At 36.1% G+C, this 26,815-nt stretch overlaps 1 protein-coding gene across 2 annotated transcripts in view; it reads right to left on the reverse strand.

The window, feature by feature from the left end:
* The window catches only part of klhl32.L (kelch like family member 32 L homeolog), a 111,983-nt gene that overhangs the window by 44,244 nt on the left and 40,924 nt on the right, over positions 1–26,815 (reverse strand). For both annotated transcript variants that reach the window (NM_001127840.1, XM_041562038.1), the window contains 4 exon segments: positions 7,868–7,966; positions 14,504–14,611; positions 21,727–21,907; positions 22,969–23,057. In NM_001127840.1, the coding sequence (NP_001121312.1) occupies positions 7,868–7,966; positions 14,504–14,611; positions 21,727–21,907; positions 22,969–22,991 (411 nt within the window). In that variant the 5' untranslated portion in view covers positions 22,992–23,057.

Consider the following 26,815-nt stretch of genomic DNA (forward strand, 5'->3'; position numbering starts at 1 on the left):
GTCTCTTCTACGTATCCTTTACCTGCTCATCACAGCCACAGCCGTGTGAAGTGAGACTAAAAATTCCTGGCTAGGAGAGAACACAGCCTCTACAGGGAAGCCATGCTGTGAATGCTAGATCTGGAACACAGCTAAGCGAAGGTGGGGGAGAGAAAATACAGATGATGGAAATGGATTCCACAAAAAAATAATAAATAGTTAATCAGAGCGAATGTTTCAAAGCAAACGTGGAATAAAGGACAAAATAGAATATGTATGAAGCCAACAGTGAAGCAGGCATACGGCAAGCTCTAGTATTTGGGGCACCAATATTTCATATGTGGCTAAAACACTGTGTAGGTGATGCAGGATAGAGAGAGAAAGGGAAAATATTTAAGTGGAACAAAAGTAGCTGCACTCCTGTAGGGGTTTTTCTAATTTACACACACAGTCAAACAATATTTGTACCTTGGGATGCAAAATAGCCAACTGTTACAAATCTTTGCTAATAATATGGTAAACAATATTATAAAGGGACCATTCTTCTTTTGTAAATAGATTGTACAGCATAATCACAGTAGACTGTTGTCAAAATGAAGGTCCAGGGAGCTGCTAATGGTATTATGGTATCTCATAGTTACCACATGACAGTGACAAAGTCACCGTCTAGTCTAATAAAAAAAACATAGAAAGGATTTATTATGGGGGGGGGAACATACACAAAGCTGAACCTTTCTGTTCCTTCCAGTACTTAGATACAAAGGCGCATGGCCAGCATACTCTTTGGTTACCCTGCAGCTACACTGTAAATTGGAATAAAGCAGGCAAAACAGTTATAGCACCTCCTAATTCTGACCACAAACCTGATCCATTTTGTCAAAATACAATACAAAACATAGGAATGCAATAGGTTTACATCATGGTTGTGCAGAAGAAAGCCTTGGGGTCAGATATGGCCTCTGAGTGGTTTTATGGCCCCGTTTCATCCAAAGACTTTATATCTTTAAATACAATCTGTTATGTCTATGAAGGTTTTTTCATCCAGATCATGTAGATATTACCTAATAGCGATATGCATAAAACAACTGGCTTATTAATCTTCCAAACGCTTCACCGATCATCTCAGCTGCTTTTTCAGTGGTCAGGAATTCTCCAGCAATTTAAACCCTTAAGGGATAAAACAATCACCATAATCTTCTAGGCAAAAGTAACCCCCCCCCCCACCAAAGACCTGTCAATCAAAATTTGATTCCTTCATGAAGAGAGAACAGATTGATAATGGGGGAAGAGTGAAGAGTATCTTTATTATGTCAGAAAGGGAATTAATTGGTTATATTTAAAATGTTTCTTATTTCAGTATGATGGAGCTTATATTAAATTCTAATTTTCACAATAGTTTCAAAATATCTGAACTGAAGAAGGCACTTGGATAAGTGGTAAAACATTTTCAGGATTATTCCGGCTGCTTTAGATATAGTGCTACTTAAACATTGCATATTAGACTTGTCACTGTCTATACAGTATGCCAAAGCAAAATGTTTTAATACATTAATAATAAATATCCTAAACATTAACATTTATTTTCAAAACTATAACTGAAGGAGAATGAAAGCCTCACATAAAAGGTAGCATTTGGGGCAATTCTGGTAGTGTGGTTTGGGTGGAGGGCCTCCGAAAATATATCTTATGTGAGGGTTTTTTTTCCCTTTAACGGATGTTCTGAAATTTGGAGTCACAATGAAATGTGCTAATTATTAAAAACACATAAAAGCAGACAGTTGTGCCGTAATTTTCATTGCAATTATCTTATAAAAATGGTGCTGAAAAAATTTGTCTTCAAATTATATAATAGCTTTACCATTACAGAGAATTATTACTTTTACACAGTGCTAATGATAGGAGTTTTTATACCCTGGGCCTCTGTTCCTTGATGGCTTTTAGGAGCAAATTTGGCTATTCTAACTCTAGAAACTATTTTCCCATGGGAAATAAATGGTCAAAAATTCTTGTGCAAATTTTTAATACATAAACTATTAATATATATTATTTCTTGCCCTCTCTTCAATGCAACTGATTTTGCAAAGCTACCACTTTATTTTTATTTTTTTTGCACAAACTACAGCCAACACCACTGTACAGAAATTGTTGCATTCCCTAAAATCCACAATTTCAACAGGATGTCGGCAAACCCTAGGGGTAGAAGAACATGAATGCCACAGAGAAGCACATTCACCTCTTCCCCAATAACAAATGTAGAACATGATTTAGCCTTGCATTTAGTTGTTTTATTACTGACGGTTATATTGCTGAATTTTAATGGAAATGATACTAGGTGTCCTGAGATGGCTGTTGATTTACTTATGGTTCATACTCTCTTTGCTAGGATTTAAGGGAATTGCACATTTAATGGAAATCACATCTATTATCATGCTCCAAAAGTGTGGATCTCAAGTAAGATTTAGGGAGCAAAAAAGAATCTCTGCACAGACATATTATTCAGTGTTGTCTGGGAGCCTGATACAAATGCTTAATATGTCTGCCACTTGCATCCTATTCTCTCCCCATTCCAGCAGTCGACTCCTCTTTCAGGTCACGTAATTCCTATAAAAGTGCTAAACTAATGCTGCTTTAATGACAAATTAATGTCCATGAATAAAAATACACCTCTAATAGCACACAGTAATTTGCCATTACAATATCATCTTTGGACATGCCCCCAGTTTAATAAGATGTATTTAATTCATAACCTAATGAGTGATATATAAAAAGAGAGAGAGAGATGAACCCAGCAATTACATTTATGTGAGTCTGTCACCTTATTTGTAAAACCTTGGAGTCATTTACATTCAAATTAGAACAAATGAATGATTTCACGAAGTGTAATGATGAATGGCCATCCTTGGGCAAATATGGCAATTTCCACTGTTCAAACATTAAAGTAGCCTAGGTATTTGTTAAAATTTACAATTCATTTTAGCCAAAGTGCGAATAATGGCAGCTTTCTCCTTAACAATTCATAACACTAATAATGAGAAAAATAAATATATTCTCTACTATTCTCTTGCCAATGTTTTTTTCTACCTGTGGAAGTAATGGTCCAAGGCTGCCATCTAGTGGACTCTCAAGCACAATGAATAAAAATAAATTTCAGAACACTTGTTTGAAACATGACATAAGGAACAGAAAACCTCTCACTGCAGGTTTGTTTCTGCCTTTGGCTGTCAGTATACATTTAGGAGTTGCTGTTCAATAGCAACTAGAGGGCTGCAGGTTGGACAAACCTGAAAAATATCATCTGCATTCTTAATCAAGGTAAACCAGTAAATAATATAACATTTGCACAATAAACAAAAACAGGGTGAAGATACATATTTTTCTTTTTTGATGAAAACTTACATAATAGGCCTAAAAAAAATGCATAACAGCCATAAATTCACATGACTTCTACAGCAGAATAGATTTCAGGATGAGTTGAGTGAAAAGAATTAGAAGCGGTCTAACTCTAGTAACCCCACGGTTTCAGCAAACCTGTACTGCCGGCAATCAACAGCTTCTCTGGGGTGGTGGGGACAACTATAATAATGCAAATGATTTATAACAGGGTTTCAAGCTGAGACATAACATGAAATGTAAAGTGAAATGTGGAGATTTTTATCAAATGTAAAGATTTAAGCATGAAGGTGAGATCCAAAACATGATCTATACAGAGCTAATAATTATAGGCAAGACTGTGCCTAAGGTACAAGAAGCTAAAGTGATAAACTCAAGGTGATACTTTTGTAGGGGTGATGAAACCGATTTCTTCCACTAACCACTTAGGGGGTTATTTATTAAAGGGGTGGTTCACCTTCAAACAACTAGTTATTTTCAGATAGATCACCAGAAATAACGCATTTTTCCAATGATTTTCTATTTTCTATGTGTGACTGTTTTTCTAAAACTGAAGTGTACAGTGTAATTTTTCACCTTCTGTGCCCTGGAAGGGGGGGGGGGTCACCGACCCTGTAAACTGTTTTAAATGGATACATTTAGTTGATACATTTGTTATCTTTGTCCCTGCTGAGCAGAATCTCTGGGTTTCATTACAGGCAGCTGTTAGAATTGATACAATAGTTGCTAATACTCCACAGATGCTGCTGAGAAATGTATCAACTAATTGTTGCAAAATTGTAACAGTGTAGAGTCTGCACCTGAATTACTGAGCTGCCAGACTCAAACACCACTTTAAACTTAGATTTTGGAAAAACAGTAAAAAATAAATAATGGAAAGTAATTGAAAAAAAGTGTTTATTTCTGGGGAACAATCTAAAAACAACTGAGTTGAAAAAAGTGTTTGGAAAGTGAACAACCCTTTTAAAGAATTTTTGGGGATAAAAAAAAAAAAGACAAATTTTTCGAGATTTATTATGCCCCGAAACTGCTAAAAGCCCAAATAAAAAAAAAACTCCAGCTAAAATCTGTCAAGGTCATGTAACCATTTGAAGATGTTTTTTGCCTTCATGATTATAAGGTTTTTACAGTGGTTGTTCGCTCGGAGACTTAAAATTAAGGTTTTTTAGCATATAACTTGATTAATTAGAGGTATTGCAGCCCCCCGCGATTGCATTCAATCAAGTTTTTTTACATTCGGGTTTTTCATAAATAAGCAAACATTCAAGTTGTGAGTTTATTTGAGGCATAAAAAACCTCACAGACTCAACCTTTGATAAATAACCCACTGAATTAATCCTGACCAATGACTACACAAGTCTCATGTTTTATTGCCATACACTGTAAATCCTCTTCAATACAAAGAACCAAATAAACAGCAGTAAGTAACAGGACCTGGTGTTTTCTGGATAAGGGGTCTTTCTGTAATTTGGATCGCCATATTTTAAATCAACTAAAAAGTCATTTAAACATTAAATAAACAGGACCTGGTGTTTTCTGGATAAGGGGTCTTTCTTTAATTTGGATTGCCATATTTTAAATCAACTAAAAAGTCATTTAAACATTAAATAAACAAAGAAGAAGCAAACCATTTTTAGAAATGTGAATTATTATGGAGTCTATGAGATGGCATTCATGTAATTTGGAACTTTCCAGATACTGGGTTTCTAGATAATGGATCCCATATCTATAGTAATATTCTGTTCTAGTTATGTTATTGCAGACAAGATAAGGAGAGAAGTAAAACATATTCTCAAAACACAATCTATAGTTTAAATTTGAATAAAAGGGAATGTAAATGTTATCCTGTAGTTTATGGATTCTAATAGAATCTCATAATTTGATAGGCTGACTTTACATCCTGAGTAAAAGTCCTGTTTGTATAATGAATTTTGCTGGATATTAAATACTAAATATTCTAGTATGTAAAAAAACGTAAAAAGTGAAAAAAATGGTAAGCTAGTAGGAATGTCTCAAAGTTTGCAGTGTATAAAAATCTCTCATTACAAGGTTATTGATTGATAAATATTATGTGGCTGCATTTTAAAAACTCTTCACCATAATGTGAGGGAATTAACCATCAGATATGGGAATCAGTTTTAAGCCGGCCCGGGCAGCCTTTCACTGTATTTCTACTAACCAAATTCAGCGAGAGGACTGATTATAACCACCTTGCAAAAACAGTTATGTCATTATATTTGAGAGAATTTGACACATTTTACATTTTTCCTCAAGAAGGTGTTAAGAGATTTGCGAAGGCTTGGCATGGGATGCTGCATTACAGACATTTAAGCCATGCTGAGGTGTGATGCTGTGAAACAGGCCACAGTGAATTCTGGTATTAGTGTTTAACCTGCACTAAAGTGTACTGACATTCACAATCTCCTTAGCCATTTCCAGGTCACATTCTGCAATTGCTTAGCAAACGTATCATTATTTCACTGTAATGAGGGAATAAAGGAGGGGGGAACTGGCACTTTTCCTTGCATTAAATCTGCAAGCTGCCACTGTCAGGTAACACAGAAATCATGTCCCTAAATAAGTGTGATGGCCACGGTCCCAAAAATCCATCTAAATGCCAGAGTATCAAACATATAAAAATAACCTTTTTTATAGGGAATTTTTTTTTTTTTTAGATTGGGAGCAATACCTTAATTCTGCAAAAATAAATGAATAAAACAGCTTATGGAAGTGCATGCTAAGGGGCAGAATACAATTCATTTAAAAGGGCTCGTGCTGCTCATAATCTTTGCCTGTTTTACTAGGAAAGAACCAGGGTTCAAGCCTGACTGCAGGTTGCACCTTATAGGTACATTGTGGGAATCAGGTTGATATGACTATGAATATAACAAAGTATTTAGATCATCAATTCACAAATTTGAAAGGTTCCTATGTGGAACCGAAACGTCGGCTTAATAAACCTGTTTTTTCATTCACTAAAATCTTTTCTTGTTATGCAAATCCTGTGAGTGCCAGTACTTTTTTTTGTGAGTGCCAGGACATTTTATGTATTATTTCTCACTAGAGCACCCAGGTCATCCAATTAACTTCAAGGTGTGCAACCTGTGTCTATCATTATATATATATATATATATATATATATATATATATATATATATATATATATATATATATATATATATATATATATATATATATATATATATATATATATATATATATATAGTTACATAGTTACATAGTTAAATTGGGTTGAAAAAAGACAAAGTCCATCAAGTTCAACCCCTCCAAATGAAAACCCAGCATCCATACACACACCCCTCCCTACTTTTAATTAAAATTCTATATACCCATATCTATACTAACTATAGAGTTTAGTATCACAATAGCCTTTAATATTATGTCTGTCCAAAAAATCATCCAAGCCATTCTTAAAGGCATTAACTGAATCAGCCATCACAACATCACCCGGCAGTGCATTCCACAACCTCACTGTCCTGACTGTGAAGAACCCCCTACGTTGCTTCAAATGAAAGTTTTTTTCTTCTAGTCTAAAGGGGGGGCCTCTGGTACGGTGATCCACTTTATGGGTCTTATATATATATATATATATATATATATATATATATATACTGTATTCCTTCCAAACCTCTGAAGCTCATCCTGACACATGGACCTGTTTTTTTTTTTCAGAATAGCAGATATCGCAATTGCAGTGTTTTGACGAGTCTAAAATAAAGAATGTTCACATCTTGTAGTCCCAAGTTTCTATGTCTGTATATGTATGTATGTATGTATGTATGTATGTGTGCACAGTATATACTGTGACTTTAAAACATATTCATTCTCTTGGAAGTTTTCATAAATTATTGTCATAGAACATTCTGACCCCTTGATCAACAAAAGAAAGATGTTTGGTAGTTTGCATGAGGGTTTTGAGTGAACAACTTTTTTCGTAAGTCCAGCTACAAACTATCTTCTGTGTTGAGATTTGGGCACTGACTTTATTTGTTAGTCTTTATTGTATAATAGCAGGTTAAATATGAAATGTCCTACTAGTTGCTGTTATATCTACACCTATAATTTAAAAATAAAAAATGTTAAACCTTTCAGAAATCCAGATACTGCTTAGCTTGTGTATTTTTGCCTTTAAGCCTACCTGAATCAAGACAACCCCTATAAAAGAGTATAGTGTTGGCTGCATGACAAGATACATGTGCAGAAAGAAGCTGCAGCATATTTAGGTAATGAAGTGTTTATGATGGGAATGAATGCACCATGGCTACTTATTCAACTTGTATTTATACAAAAACTTAATGTTTTGAAACTTATATTAATGGGACACTCATTATAATTTGATGGGACACTCAAATGATATAAAAAAAAAAACTGCAACAATTTTTATACTAGACCATAATTAAAAGGGCTAAATAGACTGTCGGAGCAAGAATTCATAAAACCATAGTAAATACTGTTTCTACACTTATTGGTTGCTTACCTGGATGAGGTACTGAGAACACAGGTTTAAAAGCTCCAGCAACTGGAGGTGACTCCCAGCAGCCAACACATCTTGGATTGCTCCAGGCTCCAAAAGAATCTATGAGGAGACATATATTTATTAGGTACTAAGTAAAGGTGTATGCATGGGATATGTAAAGACAGGGATTCAGTGTTAGAGAAATTGGCTCCCCTTTTAATTAATCTCACACCAATTCAATGAGCAACTGCAATGATTTATCAGTTTAGCCCCATAATACCCACATACAAAATAATCCAGCTTGTTCAGTCTGAGCATTAAATGATAATTAACACTAATCATTGTACAAGGCTTTTGATATAAACTATGGAGTGCCTAGGTCACCCAAAATATAGTCTTCACTTTATAAGAATAAATAGAGGCAACCCCCTTAAAGTCCGTTTCAGTTATAGACCCAGCAATACACAAGACAGGAAATAACAGTAATTAATCACAAAGCTGACCCTAATTGGCCTTCAGACTATACCCACCTGCTACGGCTCCCACTTATTGGAAGACAGGCAGTATGAGGCATATATACAGAAGTCGAGGTCACAAAGAATGCTGGTTTTCCAACAGGTCTAGATATTATCAGTCATAAAAAGACATGTTTTTGTTTTAGCCCACTGAGTTCTTTTCTTGACTAAAGTTTTCTAGTATATTTACTATAGCTTTTCCTGTTTATTTGCTGACAAAGACTAAGAACAATTGTATTCTAAACAATCTCAATGAAATATCCTCTTCATAAATGCTTAGGATGGAAAGCTACAGGCAACTAATGCTTATACAGAATGGAAAATATGCTTGAAGGGAGACAATGTTATGTTAATCTGTTGGACCCACTTTCTCTGAGGCACAGTCAATCGTACGGGGCCTGACAGGCTTAAAGGGTGAGGGTCGGGTATTATGTCAGAGCCAAGAGACAAAACATTTCACAATGTGTCAGTTTATTAAAGCACCTCAATCCATGTTCTCTATGTGCTCTCTTTATTGTGATGTATTGACTAATATCATAACGGTCATTAATGGATCTACACACTCATTTTTCAGTAGATTGGTGGTGCTTCCATGTAGTTATGATGCAAATATACTGTATCCAACCTCCATGCTACTACTGGTGTCACCATGAATCCCAGTCTTTATATAATGGTGCCCAACCTAAAAGGCTTTTCTGATGTGTGCCATGGCTTAAGAAAGGGTAGATAGAAAAGCCAAAACAATATATATATATATATATATATATATATATATATATATATATATATATATATATATATATATATATATATATATATATATATATATATATATATATATATATATACACATATACACATACACATACATATATACATACATACATATATACATACATACACATATATATATATATATATATATACATACATACATACACACACTTTATAGACACCCTCTGTCTTGAATTAATGTTATGTTTTTCATATAAACACTGATTAACGTATTTTTCACAGGTGCACCTGTGTGTGTATTTGCTTTTACAATACTGTTTCAGGCTATAGCTTATTGTTTGCGGAGACTTTTTTTGTATATTTGTATTTATACATATGGAGGAGGATTTCTTTTAAAATGTTCAAAAATACAATAACCCTAATTAAAACACAGAAAAATACATATGGGGGGGGGGAGATGCCATTTTGTTTTTGTCTATACAGAGAAGGAGGTGGCATATTTTCTCTTCTGTTTCTTAACCTTTGGCCCCCAGATTTTGCTGGATTACAGCTCTAAACATCCAATCACTCAATATATAATTAAAGGTTACTGTGGGCAACATCACTGGTAATGCTTCACTCCATGTTTTATACAGCATGATAAATAGGCCCCTAAATGTGCACTTTCCCATATTATAACTGTAACTGTTTCTGCACTATTGTTAGGCAACTGTATTGTTAGGCAACTCCAGAACAGTAGCTAAGGTTTAGGGTTAACTGTACCTCCCTTAATCTAATGGTAATACAGAATGATCTGCAGAAACAGTTAATGTATATCATTAGGTACAGGGAGGTACAGTTAAACCTAAACCACAGCGACTGTTTTGGATTGTTGCCTATTAATACAATTGCAACAATATAGTTACCTAACTATACATAGTAAAGTGCATAAATAGTTAAACAGCAGGGGCTTTTTTAAAATAACAACAATGGCTTACAAATTGTCAAGGAAAGCAGGGACAAAAGCGATGTAGGCTGGGATCAGGGAGGGCAGTGTTGGAGGGATCAGGCCAGGTGGATAGGATATGATTGGTGTGGATAATCAGCCGCAAGTTGCTTAGAATTGGTCTTTCTATAACATAATAAAAGTTATCTTAAAGGTGAACCACCCCTTTAAAGGGGTACATGCCATTGTATAACATGATTTCAATGAATAAGGCTTGTGCTGAAAAGGTATGTGCACTGTGATTCATTTGGAGGGGTTAAACTTGATGGACTTTGGTCTTTTTCAACCCAACTTAAAGGGGTTGTTCACCTTCCAAACACTTTTTTCAGTTCAGTTGTTTTCAGATTGTTCCCCAGATATAAAGACTTTTTTTAATTACTTTCCGTTATTTATTTTTTACTGTTTTCCCAAAATCTAAGTTTAAAGTTTTATGTCCCTGTCTCCGATGTTTGTCTGGCAGCTCAGTAATTCAGGTGCAGATTCTAAACGGTTACAATTTTGCAACATTTAGTTGATACATTTCTCAGTCACATCTCTGGAGTATTAGCAACAATTCTAACAGCTGCCTCTAATGAAACCAAGAGATTCTACTCAGCAGGGACAAAGATAAGAAATGTACCAACTAAATGTATCAATTTTGAACAGTTCAGCGACCCTCCCTCCCAGAGCTGCTTTAGAAGGTGAAAAACGACACTTTACACTTCAAAATTAGAAAAACAGTTACACTTAGAAAACAAAGTAATTGGAAAAAAGTTATTTCTGGTGATCTATCGGAAAACAACTAGATGTTTGAATGTGAACCACCCCTTTAACTATGTAACTATGTAACAAAGGAACGGAAGGTTATTTAGGGTTTACAGTCATTGAAGCTCCACTTTGGTTGTTTTGTTGACTTGGATCAGGGAAAGGTATGGCAGCTGATGAAGAGGATATCCTAAATATCTCAAATACTACCATGTTCTTTTATTTGTGATTGCCTAACTTTTGTTATATATGTCCAAAAACCTGAAAAACTGGGAAGATGACCATGTGGTGCTTGCTGTACAAAGATCCCAAGGCCAGCACTTGTTGTTCCCCCAAAAAAGGGGGCTAAATAAGAATTTGACATTTAAGAGTTACACAATGGGATGGAAGGTTATTTTGGGGTTTCATTCATTTCAGACTCATCTTTTGTTGTAACTTGGATCAGGTTTGAAGCAGCCGGTGAAGACGATATCCTATAGGAAGTTCTGTTTCCTGGGAGGCATCTAAAGTGATTATCTTGTCTACCCCATGAATTGTGTTATCCCAGCAAAGCAACTTCTTATTTCTGTCATTGATCCCGAAGGAATTCACCAGGGATTGCCATTGTTTTGCCATTGTGTGCCTATTTGCTATGATTTTCTATTGGCTAAAACATGTGTTTAGAGGGCACACATCTTTCTTTCGCTCTTCCTTTCTCTCTCTTTCTTTCTGTGGTATGTCAGAGTTAAAATAAATTAAACTGTCAGAAATGATCACTATAGTAGCCATTCTATGCTACCAATCCCTTGAATGGAAACACTTTCCCCTTGTCTTTGTTTCTTTTTTTAGGCACCTATCTAGTGCTACCAATCCATATTTATTTAGGTTAAATAAGAGCAGAGCAGGCAGTAATCCTTCAAAACTTTTGCCATGTCTCTGTTCCTAAATTAGGTAACTATCTAGTGCTATCAATCCCTATTTCTTTAGGGAACATGAGAGCAGAACAAGCAATAACTCTTCCAACACTTTCCCCCTTGCTCCGTGTCTGTATATTAGGCACATATCTAGTGTTACCAATTCCTAGTTCTGTAGGGAAAGAAAAAATAGAAATACAGTGCAATTTTAATATAGATGGTCTGGTTTGGAAGCCAATTTGTTCACCATTGCAATGGTCTGCGGGCACAGGCTTTGGAATAAAAAAATGATTGGGGTATAGAAGGCAATAATTTAGAACTCAAGCAAGCTAGTATTTGATTTTTCAACCGCAATAAAGGTGAATAGAAAAATGCAAATATCAATCATCATTGAGGTTTCAGTGCAATTAACCCATTCAATAATCCTGTGATCCCTGCAAAAATCTCTCACCTGTGTTTAGTCTGCCCTTAAACCAAACTTCTATGGGTACTGAAGTCAATATATGTAAATATATGACATGAAGGATCAGCACTCCATAAAATAATTAAAATTTGTGAGGTATTTATTTTGTACACCATCAAATTATGGATTCACAATGTGATTATGTGAAAAATAATAACCTCATGAATTTGAATTATTTATGGATTGCCATATATAAAGCATGGTGCTGCTATAGAAAGATCTCCAGGCCAGACAGAGGTCTGGGCTAACAGGGACAAATTGTTATATATTATTATTATTATTATTATTGATTGTGCTACTTGTTACTTTTGGGTATGGGACTATGGTGACTACAGTGAGTGACTGAGTAGACTGTCAAAATTGAAAAGTGTTTGCATGAAATATAGTTTTTCCATTAAAGGGGTTGTTCACCTTTGAGATAACGTTTAGTATGATGTAGAGTGTGATATTCTGAGACAATTTGCAATTGGTTTTCATTTTTTATTAATTATTGAAGGTTTTTGAGTTATTTAGCTTTTTATTCAGCAGCAATCTGGTAACTAGGATCCAAATTACCCTAGCAACCATGCATTTAAATAGACTGGAATATGAATCGGAGAGGGCCTGAATAGAAGGATCAGTAATAAAAAGTAACAATAACGATACATTTGTAGCCTTACAGAGCATTTGCTTTTTAGAACGGAGTCAACAACGACCATGTGAAAGTTGCAAAGAGTCAGAAGAAAAAGGCAAATAACTATAAAAAATAAAATAATGAAAACCAAAAGAAAAGTTGCTTAGAATTGGTCTTTCTATAACATAATAAAAGTTATCTTAAAGGTGAACCACCCCTTTAAAGGGGTACATGCCATTGTTTGACATGATTTCAATGAATAAGGCTTGTGCTGAAAAGGCAAGCATTGCTTTAATGGGTCAGCTTTATTTCTTTACTTTAAAGTACCTGCATACATTCAATTTAATTACAATTATAAAAGTCTGCGGTAGTTCCATAATAATAGAGGCCTGTATAGTTATTGTTTTTTATATTTAATTTATTTATTCAGTTTTTTTGTTAAGACAAAAAGTAAAGTACATAGCAGAACAGTACAGCAATAAATGTTCTCTCATTACATAATCATCTTTGACTCATTAAATACATTTATCTGTACACAACAGAAAAAAGAAAAAAACTCTGTATAGTTATTGTTACCCACTAGATGGCGCCAACTGTAAGTTTCAATAGTGTAGCTGCATTTATCTTACAATTTTGTTGCTTCGTTTTAAGTAGTACAGTCAGACATAGATATAGTCAGATAGATTCCCTGAGTTCACAATTGACAAAGGAATGTCTAGCAGCATTTTGAGCTGCAATCAGGTATATGTAGGAAGAATGGAATTCTTAGCTGTAATTCATGTTCATGAGAATAAATTCACAAGCCACTTGATAGCATGAACTTAATAGTCAGATAATGTTAGTACAACAATGTCAAAAAGCAGCAACAATTTAGCAAAAAATGCTAGTCCAGCAGCAGCATAAATTTAGACTATTTAAGTATAAAAACTTTAAAGATTTTTTCTAAGCAGTCACCTAATACTTAAGTGGCTATGAATAAAGCTTTAAAAGCTAATCCTAATTAATGCTCCAATTTTAAAACTTTCAGCTTGCTTAAGTGATGTTGCTGAACTATCAATATTAAGACAAATCTTTGTCTTAAATATATTACAATATATGGACAAACAATTCCTGTTCCATTTAAAAGTGGAGGGCCAGATTTACATAGTCGATGCCACTAGGCCTGTCCCCTCCCCTTTATTCGTGCAAATTTTCATCATCTGGACTGGAGCAATGGGGATTGTCGCACGGGAAATTAAAAAAATTATTGTATCGCCAGCGCATCCCCAGTGTTTTTGAACCAATGTGGGTATTGTTGGGCAGCATGCCGCCACTGCCCCCCTAAAATCCTGCCACCCTAGGCCCGGGCCTAGGTGGCCTTTCCACAAATCTGGGCCTGCTAATGTTTAAAAAACTTGCCGATTACATTGTACGTAACTAGTTTTTACAAACTGCCCTCTTTTGGTACTAAAATTGTAGTAAATAGGTGATGCATTCATATCTAAGCATCATCAAGATTTTCTTTAACACTATTAAAGAGCCGGGGTGTTGCAAACACGTCTCCAGTGTAGGCAAATGAATGCTTCAAAATATTCAGTTCTGCTCTGTTTTGAAAAATATGCTTTAACATACTATGTAAGTGATTTTAGTCACACAAGTAACTAAAACAGTGTCACAAACACACAATGCAAAGAACAAAATGAAAGAAGCTGTATGTTAAATGAGGGTACCTGTCCAGTGTAGGCGAAATCCAGGGCTTGTTTCAAACCAAGACTGGTGACTCCATGCAAGTTGACCTCATCAGCTTCACTTTCTACCATACACAAACTAAACATAGCCTATGAAAAAAAGAGAAGATGCTTACATGTAATCAAATGACATACAGTAGTTATGAAAATATACATATATGTAAAGGGAGTGGGAAAGGCAAAATCGCTGGGGATGCCAATATTGTACATGTCATATACCATCCAGTGAATTCAATTGGTTTGAAATTGGTTAAATTTTTTTCCCAGCTGAACTTGTTTTTCACAAAAGAATGTACCCCCTGTTGTAAAATATTAGGAAATTAGGCACCTCAGGATTCTATGACTCCTCCTTGACCGCTAATAAACATCTTTATATTTTGCAATATTGAGTACATAATATATAGGGGACTATATAAGCATGGCATTCGGACTGTGGTGTTATTAAGAGACATGCACACAGTGCTCTGCAAGGCTCTCCAGTGGATTCTTTCAATACATAATAATAAAGAAGACAGTGCTAACAGTGTAATAGTAATGCTAATAACCACTAACACTGTAGCACTTTAAGTATACATTACCCCCTACTAACAACTAAAAGGCTTTTAAAAGTCACTGTATATGCAATCAAATAGGTAACACTCCAGAGAAGAAATATGAAGTCACACTCTGGGACTTCATAATACAGTGAAAAATTGTAATTTATTTGTCAATATTTTGGTCCCCTTAATGAATTCTTTCTCAAGAAACCCTCCACCTCACTTCAAATACCCTAAACCAAAGAGAAAATTGCGCCAAATTAACTTGCACAATGTCATCAGTAAAATAACATACTGTGCCAGTATTGAAAGTGTTAAACACAGTGTGTAATTAAGGAACCAAATACTGTGTAGTTGTTAAAAGAAAGAACGATATTTCCCCCATCAAGTTTGCTCAATCAAGGAGCATTGTGCCACATAGAACAGCTTTGGACCCATAGACACCCTGGTACCGCAATGCCTATGCACATTAGTTGGTATCTCCTCAAGTTGACCTGTCACCCAGACATAAAAAGCTGTATAATAAAAGTAACTTTCAAATTAAACATGAAATCCATACTCTATTTTTTTTATTAAAGCATTCAAGCAAGAAAATATGATAATAAAAATACTTGCAAAACATCTCTGATATCAATAACTGAAAATTTAGGTTAAGGAAATGCTTTGCCACATGCACAAACAATATGTATTTTGTGGTCACACCCTCATTGCACCCCCGCCTAATGATTTTAAAAACTAGTGGTGAGCACAACTTTCCCTTGTTTGTTATAGTCAAACAAAACATAAAACCTTATGCTTAAAGCTTGAGCTATTACTTCATTATTATTTTTTTTATCATTAACACATGTTTATAAAGTACCAACATATTCCACAGTGCTGTATAATAATTGGGTGTATACACTGAACATACAGATTTACATTAAAAAACAACTAATAAATAGACAATACAAGTGAGCCCCTGCTTACAATCTTAAAATCTCCTACAAATGATATTCAGCCAGGTTTACTAGGTCTATGTCTAAAGATCCATCCATGAGCAGATAAAAGCTGCCAACTCAAGGCTACAGAAAGAGTCATCCGTTCATTGCTTTAATATTTAAAATATTGTTGGCATACTTATATAATTAAAATGGGTGGTGGTGGAAGTTTAGCAAACCACAATTTGCTCACTACAAAATTAAATAACTCAACACACAACAAAAGTTGTTACAAAAGCTTATTAGCCTGTATGTGGTGATTCCAGTTACCTAACAATTAGCTGCTATTATCTGGCCCAAATTTGGTCAGATAATTATTGGACAGGTCAGAAGTGAAGACTGCATTGGTACGGTCATGCAAAGTTCTACCTATTTGTCTCCCTAGGCACCCCAAGGGAAATGTTTGTGTTGCTCCCCAACTCTTTTTACATTTGAATGTGGCTCACGGGTAAAAAAAGATTGGGCATCCCTGCCCTATGCCAAATTATGATGCAATTCAAGGTCTAAAGCACATGATACTGACTTAGCCCACTGTATTGTTTGTCAAATCAGCTAAATATATGCTTATATGACATATAACCACTGTAACTTTTCAGATTGGAATAATGGCAACTATGGCTATTGCCAATGCTATAATAAGCAAATAAAATACAAATTACTTGGGTTAAATGTTTGAAAAAAATGTAAGCTTTTAGTAACTTCTCACGCTGCAAACGTTTAAGCCAGAGGTGATGAAATTTAGCGTGTTTTAAATCAGTGTAGGGTTCTGGTAAATTAGCCACCCTTATTAATATTGGCAGGCAATTCCCTAGTGCTATAGACACCTAAATGGGTTCTAAAACACTGTTAGAAGGGACCTATTCCTTATGCCCCCTGCAGTTCGCAAGTGTCCAGTAGATGGCACTGTGCTATAGTATAAAGGTCAGGGTAACCATGTGCTCAGGGTCCATTGCTTTAGCCTTTACCTGAGCAGGCAGGAAGGGAATGGGTAGTGGGTAAATTAGGCCTAGTAAAGGATACCGTATATACCTGTGTATAAGCCGATTTTTTCAGCATCCAAAATGTGCTGAAAAAGTCTACCTCGGCTTATACTCGGGTCAGCAGTACCTAACCCGAGTAGCTGAGATTGCAGTCACTTTTAATCATTCCTATACCAACAGTACACTTGGGGAGTGACTGCAATATCCCACAATGCCCTCTGTTGGTTATATGAAAGAATAACAGTGCGCCCTCTGTTGGTTATATGAAAGAATAACAGTGACTGCAATATCACAGCGCCATCTGTTGGTTGTATGAAAGAATGACAGTGACTGCAATATCACACAGCGCCATCTGTTGGTTGAATGAAAGAATAACAGTGACTGCAATATCACAGCGCCCTCTGTTGGTTATATGAAAGATTAACAGTGACTGCAATATCACACAGCGCCCTCTGTTGGTTATATGAAAGAATAACAGTGACTGCAATATCACACAGCGCCCTCTGTTGGTTATACGAAAGATTAACAGTGATGGCAATATCAAACAGCACCCTCTGCACATGGTAGTGGAACAGTGGGACAATGCACACAGTAATCCGTTTGGCAATTCTCTGTCACCATCAACTTTGCAAAGAAGTCCGGTTGATCGCTGGGGGGGTCGCTTTGGCAGAATGTGCGCTGCTGGGAGACAGGGCTGTAGTTGTGTCTAGGCTTATACTAGAGTCAATAAGTTTTCCCAGTTTTCGTAGGTAAAATTAGGTACCTCGGCTTATACTCGGGTCGGCTTATACTCGAGTATATATGGTAAGCTATACTCTATAATAGGTCACTCTAGGCGTGACAGACAGGATATTTAGTTGAGCAGCCTAAGGCTCCGACGAGGAGTGTGAGAGAGATCCCCAGTACTAATTGCCCAGAAGTAGGGACTAAGTGTACAGACATTTAAATAGGTAAATAACCCAGAATATATTCTGTAATTCAATGAGCCCTGTTAGGCAACCCATATTATTGTTACAAACCAATAAATCTGTGGCAGTACTGCCCTAGCCTTACCTAATACCACTTGCATGCAACTTTGTTTATATTTGTGCTGTTTGTGGTAGAGAAAAGACCAAATATGGGCAAACCCTTGTGGGCTGGGTCCTCATTTCTTATTGTGGTTTGTTTGTCTGTTTGTCTGTATGTCAGTTGTTGTGGAATATGTTGGAACTTTATAAATAATAAAAACTGAAGTAAAAATCATATTTCTTGTATATGTCCAGTCTGCGGCAAAGAGTGGAATTTCTATCACTATGAATTTATTAATAGCTTTTGCATTTTTCTAAAGCAGACCTGATCAAAGGATTCAACAGGATCAGTTTTCTAACATTTATAATTACAACCCAGATGCATTTACAAAGCAGGATGCCTGTGGGGACAAAGTGAACTAATCTAACCTTTGAATGTGGGATGCCCTTTCCACACAAAAAGATTAACAGTCTATATCAGACATATCCAGCCTACACTACCCCCCCCCAACAAATGTCAGAAAATAACAAGAACCACCATTGCTTACTTTCAGTAGGAAAATGCATTAACAGACATTCTGAGCTGTGATTCTATAGCACACTTTTAAAAAAACAAAAACTTTAAAAAAAATTAGAAATAATTTTTGACATTTACAGAATTCCAATCAGCCCTACAGGTATGGGACCTGTTATACAGAATGCTCGGGACCTGGGGTTTTCTGGATAAGGGATATTTCCGTAATTTGGATCTCCATACCTTAAGTCTACTAAAAAAATAATTTAAGCATTAACCAAATAGGATTGTGTCAAGGTCGGCACCCTAAATCGAGAACCTATGTTAAGCACCCTGTTCTCGGCTCTTGCTTCTGCCTTTAACAGCCGCCTTTCACCTCGGGAGGAGCCCTCAGCTAATCGGATGCTGCCAGGTCTCATTAAGAGAGGTGCCAAGTGAAGCGTTCTGGACGAGTAAACGACGGTAAAGCAAAAGTCTTTTGGGCAGAAGGTCACAGTACAAGGCGTAGGCAGAAAGCGTAGTCAGTCAGGCCAGGTCGGGGCAGGCAGAGTACAAGCGGAGTCAGACAGGCATGGGTCAAAGCAGGAGATCAATCAGAAGGGATGCAGATATAGAAGAGTCAGTTTCCAGGCAGGGTCAGGATTGCAGAAGTCAGGTTTGTCAAAACAGGCAGGGGTCACAACAGGTATTAGATATCAGACAGAATACAGGTTCAGAAGCACCAGGAAATCACCAAAAATGATCCTATAACGGGCAATGAGAAATTGTGCAAGGTCCCTTTAAATAGGTTTGAATTTCACGCCAATGCGCCTATAAAAAGAGAAGATGCGCGCCCTAGGAAGCCTGCAGTGAAGAGGATCGGCAACGTGGCGGGCATCCGAGGGGGCGGGGCGGCAGGCGTCCCTTACCAACCCCCTCCAACCACTAGACCACAAGGGAGTTGTGACAGATTGTTTCACATCCAATTAGAATTAGTTATATCTTAGTTGGAATTAAGTACAAGGTAATGTTTCATTACCACAGAGAAAAAGGAAATCGTTTTTAAAAATTGTAATTGATTATAATGAAGTCCATGAGAGATGGTATTTCCGTAATTCTGAGCTTTCTGGATAACGGGTTCCAATAAAGGATCTATTAACTGAATAACACAGATGAAAATAATAATACATATACATCTGGAAAATACTCTTATTTAGAGTGTATAACAGGTCAGTAGTTTTTCTTTCTTGAGAAATATTTCTACCATCTGCTCATCTAACTTCTTATTTCTGGCAGACCTGCTCTGAACGCATGAGAATTCTTCTAGCAAACATCTCATTCGACGTCTCAGGGCTTTACAGTAACTTTTAAAGACCTTCTGACAGGTAATTCCTTGTTCCATAACACATTTATCATTATTTCGGAAACACATAGGAATATATACATAGAAATATAAACACAGAAATTCCCCCCATTCCTGTCATCAAAGATAAGCTGTAAGAGACATATTCTGTATTACATATCCTGCATAAGTGACTTTTCTGTTGGGAAACAAAAAAAAATTGCATGAATAAAAAATTCCATTTTGCAGTATAGGTATGGGATACATTATCCAGAAAGCTCTGAATTACAAGAAAGACATCTCCCATAGAGTTCTTTTGTACTTGATTATAACCAAGATATATTTAATCCTTATTGGTGGTAAATAATACTACTGGGTTTATTCAACGTTTAAATGATGCTTCAATAGAATTTAAAGTATGGTAATCCAAATTATGGAAAGACCCCTTATCGGGGAAAACCCCCAGATATAATATTCTAGATTAGACAGTTAGTACATTGTGTAATTTAATCATGTATAGTGCGTTTTATAGTCTGCTTAAAGGTGGAGGTTTTTTTTTGCAAAATTACTTATCAGAGGTTTTATTATATATATAATAAACACTGGTACAAAGTATAAAAATTTTTATCTTGGTAGATGGCTGCCTGAACACCTTTATCATATTTACAAAAGCTATATTAAATTGCAGAATGGAAAAACTGTTCACACAAAAGGAATATTGCTAATTTTAACGATTATTAAATCTCCGCTACCATGGGGGTCCACAAAAAGGGACAAAGGGGGACCTGTCCCCTGTTAACATTCTGCCCTAAAACAGGGCCAGCATTGGGCCCGCTCACTAGTAGCCCTAGCAGGGCAAAGGTCCCAAAGGGGACAGAAACGTCAAGTTGGTTATACCTGCTACAATATTTTTATACCATGCTCACTATTATAGCTTGCTCCCACATAACCTTGTTTAACAGCCAGCTCTGATTTGGAGGCTAACCACAAGACAGAAGACTTACAGTTCAGTCAGAACACTTATTAGTCATTCATCCGTGATGCTCATATAGCATTTTCACAATGCTTGATTTGTCACTGATCCTCTGGAGACTAGCATTGCAGAAATAAACTGCTTTCCTTCCAAAAATGGACATTTATTGCTCACAACAGCTGTATTTGGGTCACTTGAAGTCAAAAATAAAATAAAATCTGATCAAGTAGCTGAAGTGATGATTTAGAGTCACTTAAGCCTGTGTTGTATTTATTTGTTTACTAAAATGTAAACTGGCCTGCCAGGCTTACATGAGCATGAGTCCATTTATGTTTTGTGTTGCCATGGGTTCTTATGCAAGCTGCCCCCACCCATGATGTTTTTCTCTACTGTTTTACACAGCATGATAAATTGGCCCCTATAAAGTTACACCAAACAGCTGAGCCAAAAGTTATATGTACTAAAAAAAATAGCATGGATCATTGTTGCTGTATGAAGAGATAACAATTCGCACCAATAAGACTAAAAATCCACATCTCGCAATGTAATATTGTTCCTTAAACTGTTATTGCATTGCGAATTTTAATTGCGCATTGCGAATTTTAATTGCGCACTCATAAGAAGTGCTTGAAGGTGTCGTAATCTTTTGGAGCAAACATAACGACTTTTTCAGTAAGAAGTTTTTTTACATTGACTGCGCATTGGCGCAAAAATTCGCAAGCGGTCTTTCACTGTCGGAAGTGGTCGCTAAATAATTTCCAGGCTCGCAAAAGCTATATTAAATTCGCACAAAGCAAAATTTGTTCGTGCAAAAGCATAACTTTTCGCATTGCGAATAGTTTTTCCGTTAGCGATTTTTATTACATTCCCCCGATAGTATTGAAACATATAACTTACACGGAAGTAATCACTGCATGCTGCCAGCACTGCCTTGTGAGCATGGAATTTTTGTTCTTCAGCAACAAGTGTAATATCACATAAAATTCCATCGTTTCTCTGCTGGTTCAGAGCAGACAGGACAGCATCTTTGTGAGATATTGATTGGCAGTGCCTCTGACCTGTCAGCATTTCTTGAACACTGTAAACAGAAATAAAACATGACAGGAAATAAAATTAATGGCAGTCTTCATAATGAACACAAATTTTAGAGTTGCTGGTGACATGCTCTGCAACACTTTTTAAACAGCTTTATAGATCAATATTACTGTATCAAAAAAGGGTTCAAATGGTAGAAATAGTCCTAGTACCACATCTTTGCACCCCCTCGCCAAATTACACATTTTGTTAAAGGGCAAGTCAACCACAAAATAAAAATTTTCCTAATAAAAGAAAACATAATTCTAAGCAACTTTCCAGTATTCATTTATTAAAATATGTTTCAGTGCTTTTAGAGTTATTTGTAAAAAAAATTGCTTCTGAAAGCAGAATTTGCTTAACTCCTGTTGCTACTTTTAAAAAATGTTGTAAAAGTCTCCAGCAAAGACAGGTCTGTTAATCAGCTGCCTTGTCTTACATTGTATCAACAGTCTGAGACACCAGGGCAGAGAATAGAAAGGGACAGACACTGCTTTCAATAGCAATACAATATACAAATATCTTAAAAACCATAGACAATTGGTAATGAATGTATATTGCAAAGTTGATTTAAAAATGTTTCTTTTATTAGGCCAAACATATTTCTGGCTTGACAGTCCCTTTAATTTTATAAGTGAAAAATAGTAAACATCTACAAGAGGACTCTGTGTATTAAAAAAACTAATATTTGCAAATGTTAATGCAATGTTGCATGGGTACATTTTACAAACTTTAAGACATAGGAACAAAGAAAATAGCAATGGCTGTGTTTGCAAATTTGGACACCCTAGTAAGTCGGTATTTAGCATCACCCCCTTTGTAAAAAACTTTTGTATCCAGTAAAGAGTCCTTCAATTCTTGTAGGGATTTTTGTCAAATCTTACTTGTACATGTCTAATTCCTGAGAACTTCTTGCATGTTTAAGACCTGACCACAGATTTTCAATGGTGTATTAATCAGTTAATATTGTAAAAAAAAAAAACCACTGTACTGTAAAACTGTACTTTTATAGACTCATATGAAATAACGGTGTATGACTAAGCTGATCTGATTTAGCACATTTACCTGAGGCATATCTCAGATGGCATCGTCCAAGCCTGCTCCTCTAAGTCTTCACTCTTATGATTTAGGGAAGGAACAAATAAGCATTCCAGCTATAAAATGTAACAAAAACAGAAGTAGAAATATTAGAAAATCAAAAAACATTTATACTTATAGAACCTGTAGTGCTACCTACTATAGATTTTTATACTTTAAGTATTTATAAAGCCCTTACACAATATGCAGCACTGAATGGCATGTATATATGAAGCGTGCAGATATATACAAATAATGTCATGCATACAAATAATACAAGAGCAAAAAAAAAAATGGGTAATTATAAGTTTAGTCAAAAGATTAACATCAACACTTGTTCCGAAATAGCTTTATAGGTTTAATTCACGAATGCAACTGCAAGTGTGCATTAACACCACTTATAAAAGGTACTTGTTTCCCTACACTGGCCCTACATACTGTATACATACACTTACAGTTTGCCTTCCTCTGGATCAACTGGCAGTTGGGCAGGTTAAAAAAAAAAAGGTCAAAAGGTTGAACTTGATGGACGTGTGTCTTTTTTTTAAACCTAACTTACTATGTTACTATGTATCCTGATCTGCGCTGGGTTTTGTGCAATAATCAGAAGTTGATCGTGTTCGGGCAGAAAATCCAAAAAAATCCTACGATTCTTATTTTCCCACGATTTTTTCCCGCACTGGGAGAAATGTATTGATTGATAAGGGGAAATAACCCATGCGGATTTGGTCGGAGTACATTTCAGAAAATAATGATTTTTTCAGATTTTGATTAATAACCCCCTTCATGTTGCATCCCAAAACTGCTATGTTAGTACATGAGCCTTTATATGTATATGCTATAAGAGAAACAGCCAAGCACAGACCATATATTGCAATATATGCAAGCTGGCCAACTACGTCAAAGACATGCCTGGTCTAGATATATATACAAACAATCCCTGTTTTGTTTAAAGGGTATTTTTCATAGCTTAATGCACAAAATGTCTCAGTGTCCTTAATATATTGATAATGGCTGGAGTGCAGAGGACCTTTTGTGTTTGCCAAGCTCACTAAAACACATACAAGAAGCTTCTTTGTGGAACTACTGTACCTCAATTTTTTGTACCTGCTCTTTTTTATCATGGTCACCATCTAGGCCTTATCAATTTGTAGTCCCACTTGAGCAACGGAAATGGGTCCTATTTTACCATTTTGCATTTAAATGTTTGCATTGAAATGTTTTGCCAGAGAATATAAACAAAAAGCTTATTGGGCTTTCTATTTGCTATGACAACATTTTCAGACCATGGTACTCCAAGTTATTTAAAAACCTTTTCTTGAATATTTTTAATACAAATATCCCTTTTGCTGGTCTTTATTTTTCTTTGATGTGGCAAATCACGATTGTTTATCTTATTTGTCTCTCTATTTATAATATCTTGAAGTGGTTTTATTCAGAACTAAGTGTTCCAGACCTGCTCTATGTAGCACCATTGATGCCAAGACACAAGGCTAGGTTTATTTCTAGGTTTTTTTGCAATTTCTGCCATAAATTGTTTTACCAGATATAGTGATGGATAAGATAGCTTGTTTTAATTCACACAGAAACCATAAAGTAATTTACTGTAGAGACTTAGTGATTCATATTAAACTTGTGTAATGTTTAATGTTAAACAGGAAATGTCAAACCTATTGTCCCTTGGATGTTGGGAAATGACAACTCTCCATCTCTCAACAGCTTTTGAAAAATACAGGTAGTTTTATATATAGATAAATACACACACACAGGTATGGGACCTATTATCAAGAATGCTTGGGATCTGGGATTTTCTAGATAACATATCTTTCCATTATGTGGATCTTCATACTTTCCTAGAAAATCATGTAAACATGAAATAAAGCCAATAGGCTGGTTGTGCTTACAATAAGGATTAATTATATCTTAGTTTGGATCAAGTAAAAGGTACTGTTTTATTATTACAGAGAAAAAGAAATTTATAAACACTTGGATTATTTTGATATAATGGAGTCTATGGGAGATGGCCTTTCCATAATTTGGAACTTTCTGGATAACAGGTTTCCAGATAATGGATCTATACTTGTATAATGATCTTTACTGACCCGAGAATGGAAAAGAGATTTCCATGACTACATATGTATATAACTGTATAGCTTATTGCTTTTTCCTTTCATTACTAATCTAACTGCAAAGTGTTCCTTGCATAGCTGGCTCTGTATAAATAGAAACATAACATACAAACAAATGTTTGCAACCTGTAATGGCCTCTTGGTCTTTCACAGGCACTACTGTGGATAATAGCTCCACATAAATCAAATCTTTCTTTAGAACACAATGTTTAGGTTTGACAATGTATTCTAAACAAAGATATTCAATTTACAGATTCTCATCTTGAGTACAGATAAGGGCTTTTGTATCTTACATTGATATGTACATTGCAAAACAGTGCTTGGTGTGCTTACAGGGCCGGATTTACATAATGGGCGCCCCTAGGCCCACTGCCGTTCGTTGCCCGTCCTCTCCCCTTTATTCGTGCAAATTTTCATCATCTGGACCAGAGCAATGGGGATTGGCGCATGGGAAATTTAAAAAAATTATTGTATCTCCAGCACATCTCCAGTGTTTTTGAACCAATGTGGGTGTGGTTGGGCAGCATGCCGCCCCCGTTAAATTCTGCCACCCTAGGCCCGGGCCTAGATGGCCTTTCCACAAATCCGGGCCTGTGTGCTTATCAAAAATGTTTAATCAAGTAAAGCAGGCTAGCACACACAGCGAGTTAAACTGGGGTCATACCCCTGGTGCGTTTATTGCGTCACAACGTTTCAAAATGTATCAAAATGTTTAACTGGATGTCGTAATGCTAACTTAAATTAAACCTCTCTAAAACTGAAATGGTTCTCTTTCCTCCAACTAACACTAGTAACATCCCGCAAGTATCCATCATAGTTAACAATTCCACTATCACCCCCTCTCCCCAGGCCCAGTGCCTTGGGGTTATCCTAGATTCTGCCCTGTCATTCACTTCTCATATCCAGTCACTTATTAAATCATGTCACTTTCACCTAAGAAACATATCCAAAATACGATCATTTATCACCCAAGATGCTGCCAACATTCTTATTCACTCTTTCATCATATCACATCTAGACTACTATAATTCTCTTTTAACTGGCCTTCCCCTCCAGAGACGGTCACCTCTCCAGTCCATAATGAACACTGCTGCGAGGCTCATATACCTCAGCAACTGCTCCTCCTCTGCCTCGCCATTCTGTCAATCCCTGCACTGGCTTCCGTTACCTTTCAGAATCAAATTCAAATTAATGACACCGACTTTCAAAGCACTTCATAACTCTGCCCCACCCTACATCTCTGAACTCATCTCTATATACTCACCCAACCGCTTACTACGCTCCTCTACTGACCTGCTACTCAACTCTTCTCTCATTACCTCCTCACATGCTCGCATTCAAGACTTTGCAAGGGCTGCACCCCTCCTCTGGAACTCTGTCCGACGGTCTCTCCGACTTTGTCCCAACCTTTCTGCTTTCAAGAAATCTCTTAAAACGCACTTCTTTCGAGAAGCCTACCCTCACTCTGCTTAACTACCAAACGCAACACCACATACAGTACCACATTTCTCACCCACTTAATTCGATCTTGCCCACTCCCACACCTTGTGTATTACTCCCTTCCCTTTAGAGTGTATGCCTATGCATAGGGCATTCCTCACCTTTTGTACCGGTATTGACTGTGATGTATGTAACTCCATATGTTCTATGTATATAATTCATGTAATTTAGTTGTATAATCACATTTACTTTACAGTGCTACGCAA

This window comes from Xenopus laevis, chromosome 5L, assembly GCF_017654675.1.
Source record: "Xenopus laevis strain J_2021 chromosome 5L, Xenopus_laevis_v10.1, whole genome shotgun sequence".
Classification (NCBI taxonomy): domain Eukaryota; kingdom Metazoa; phylum Chordata; class Amphibia; order Anura; family Pipidae; genus Xenopus; species Xenopus laevis.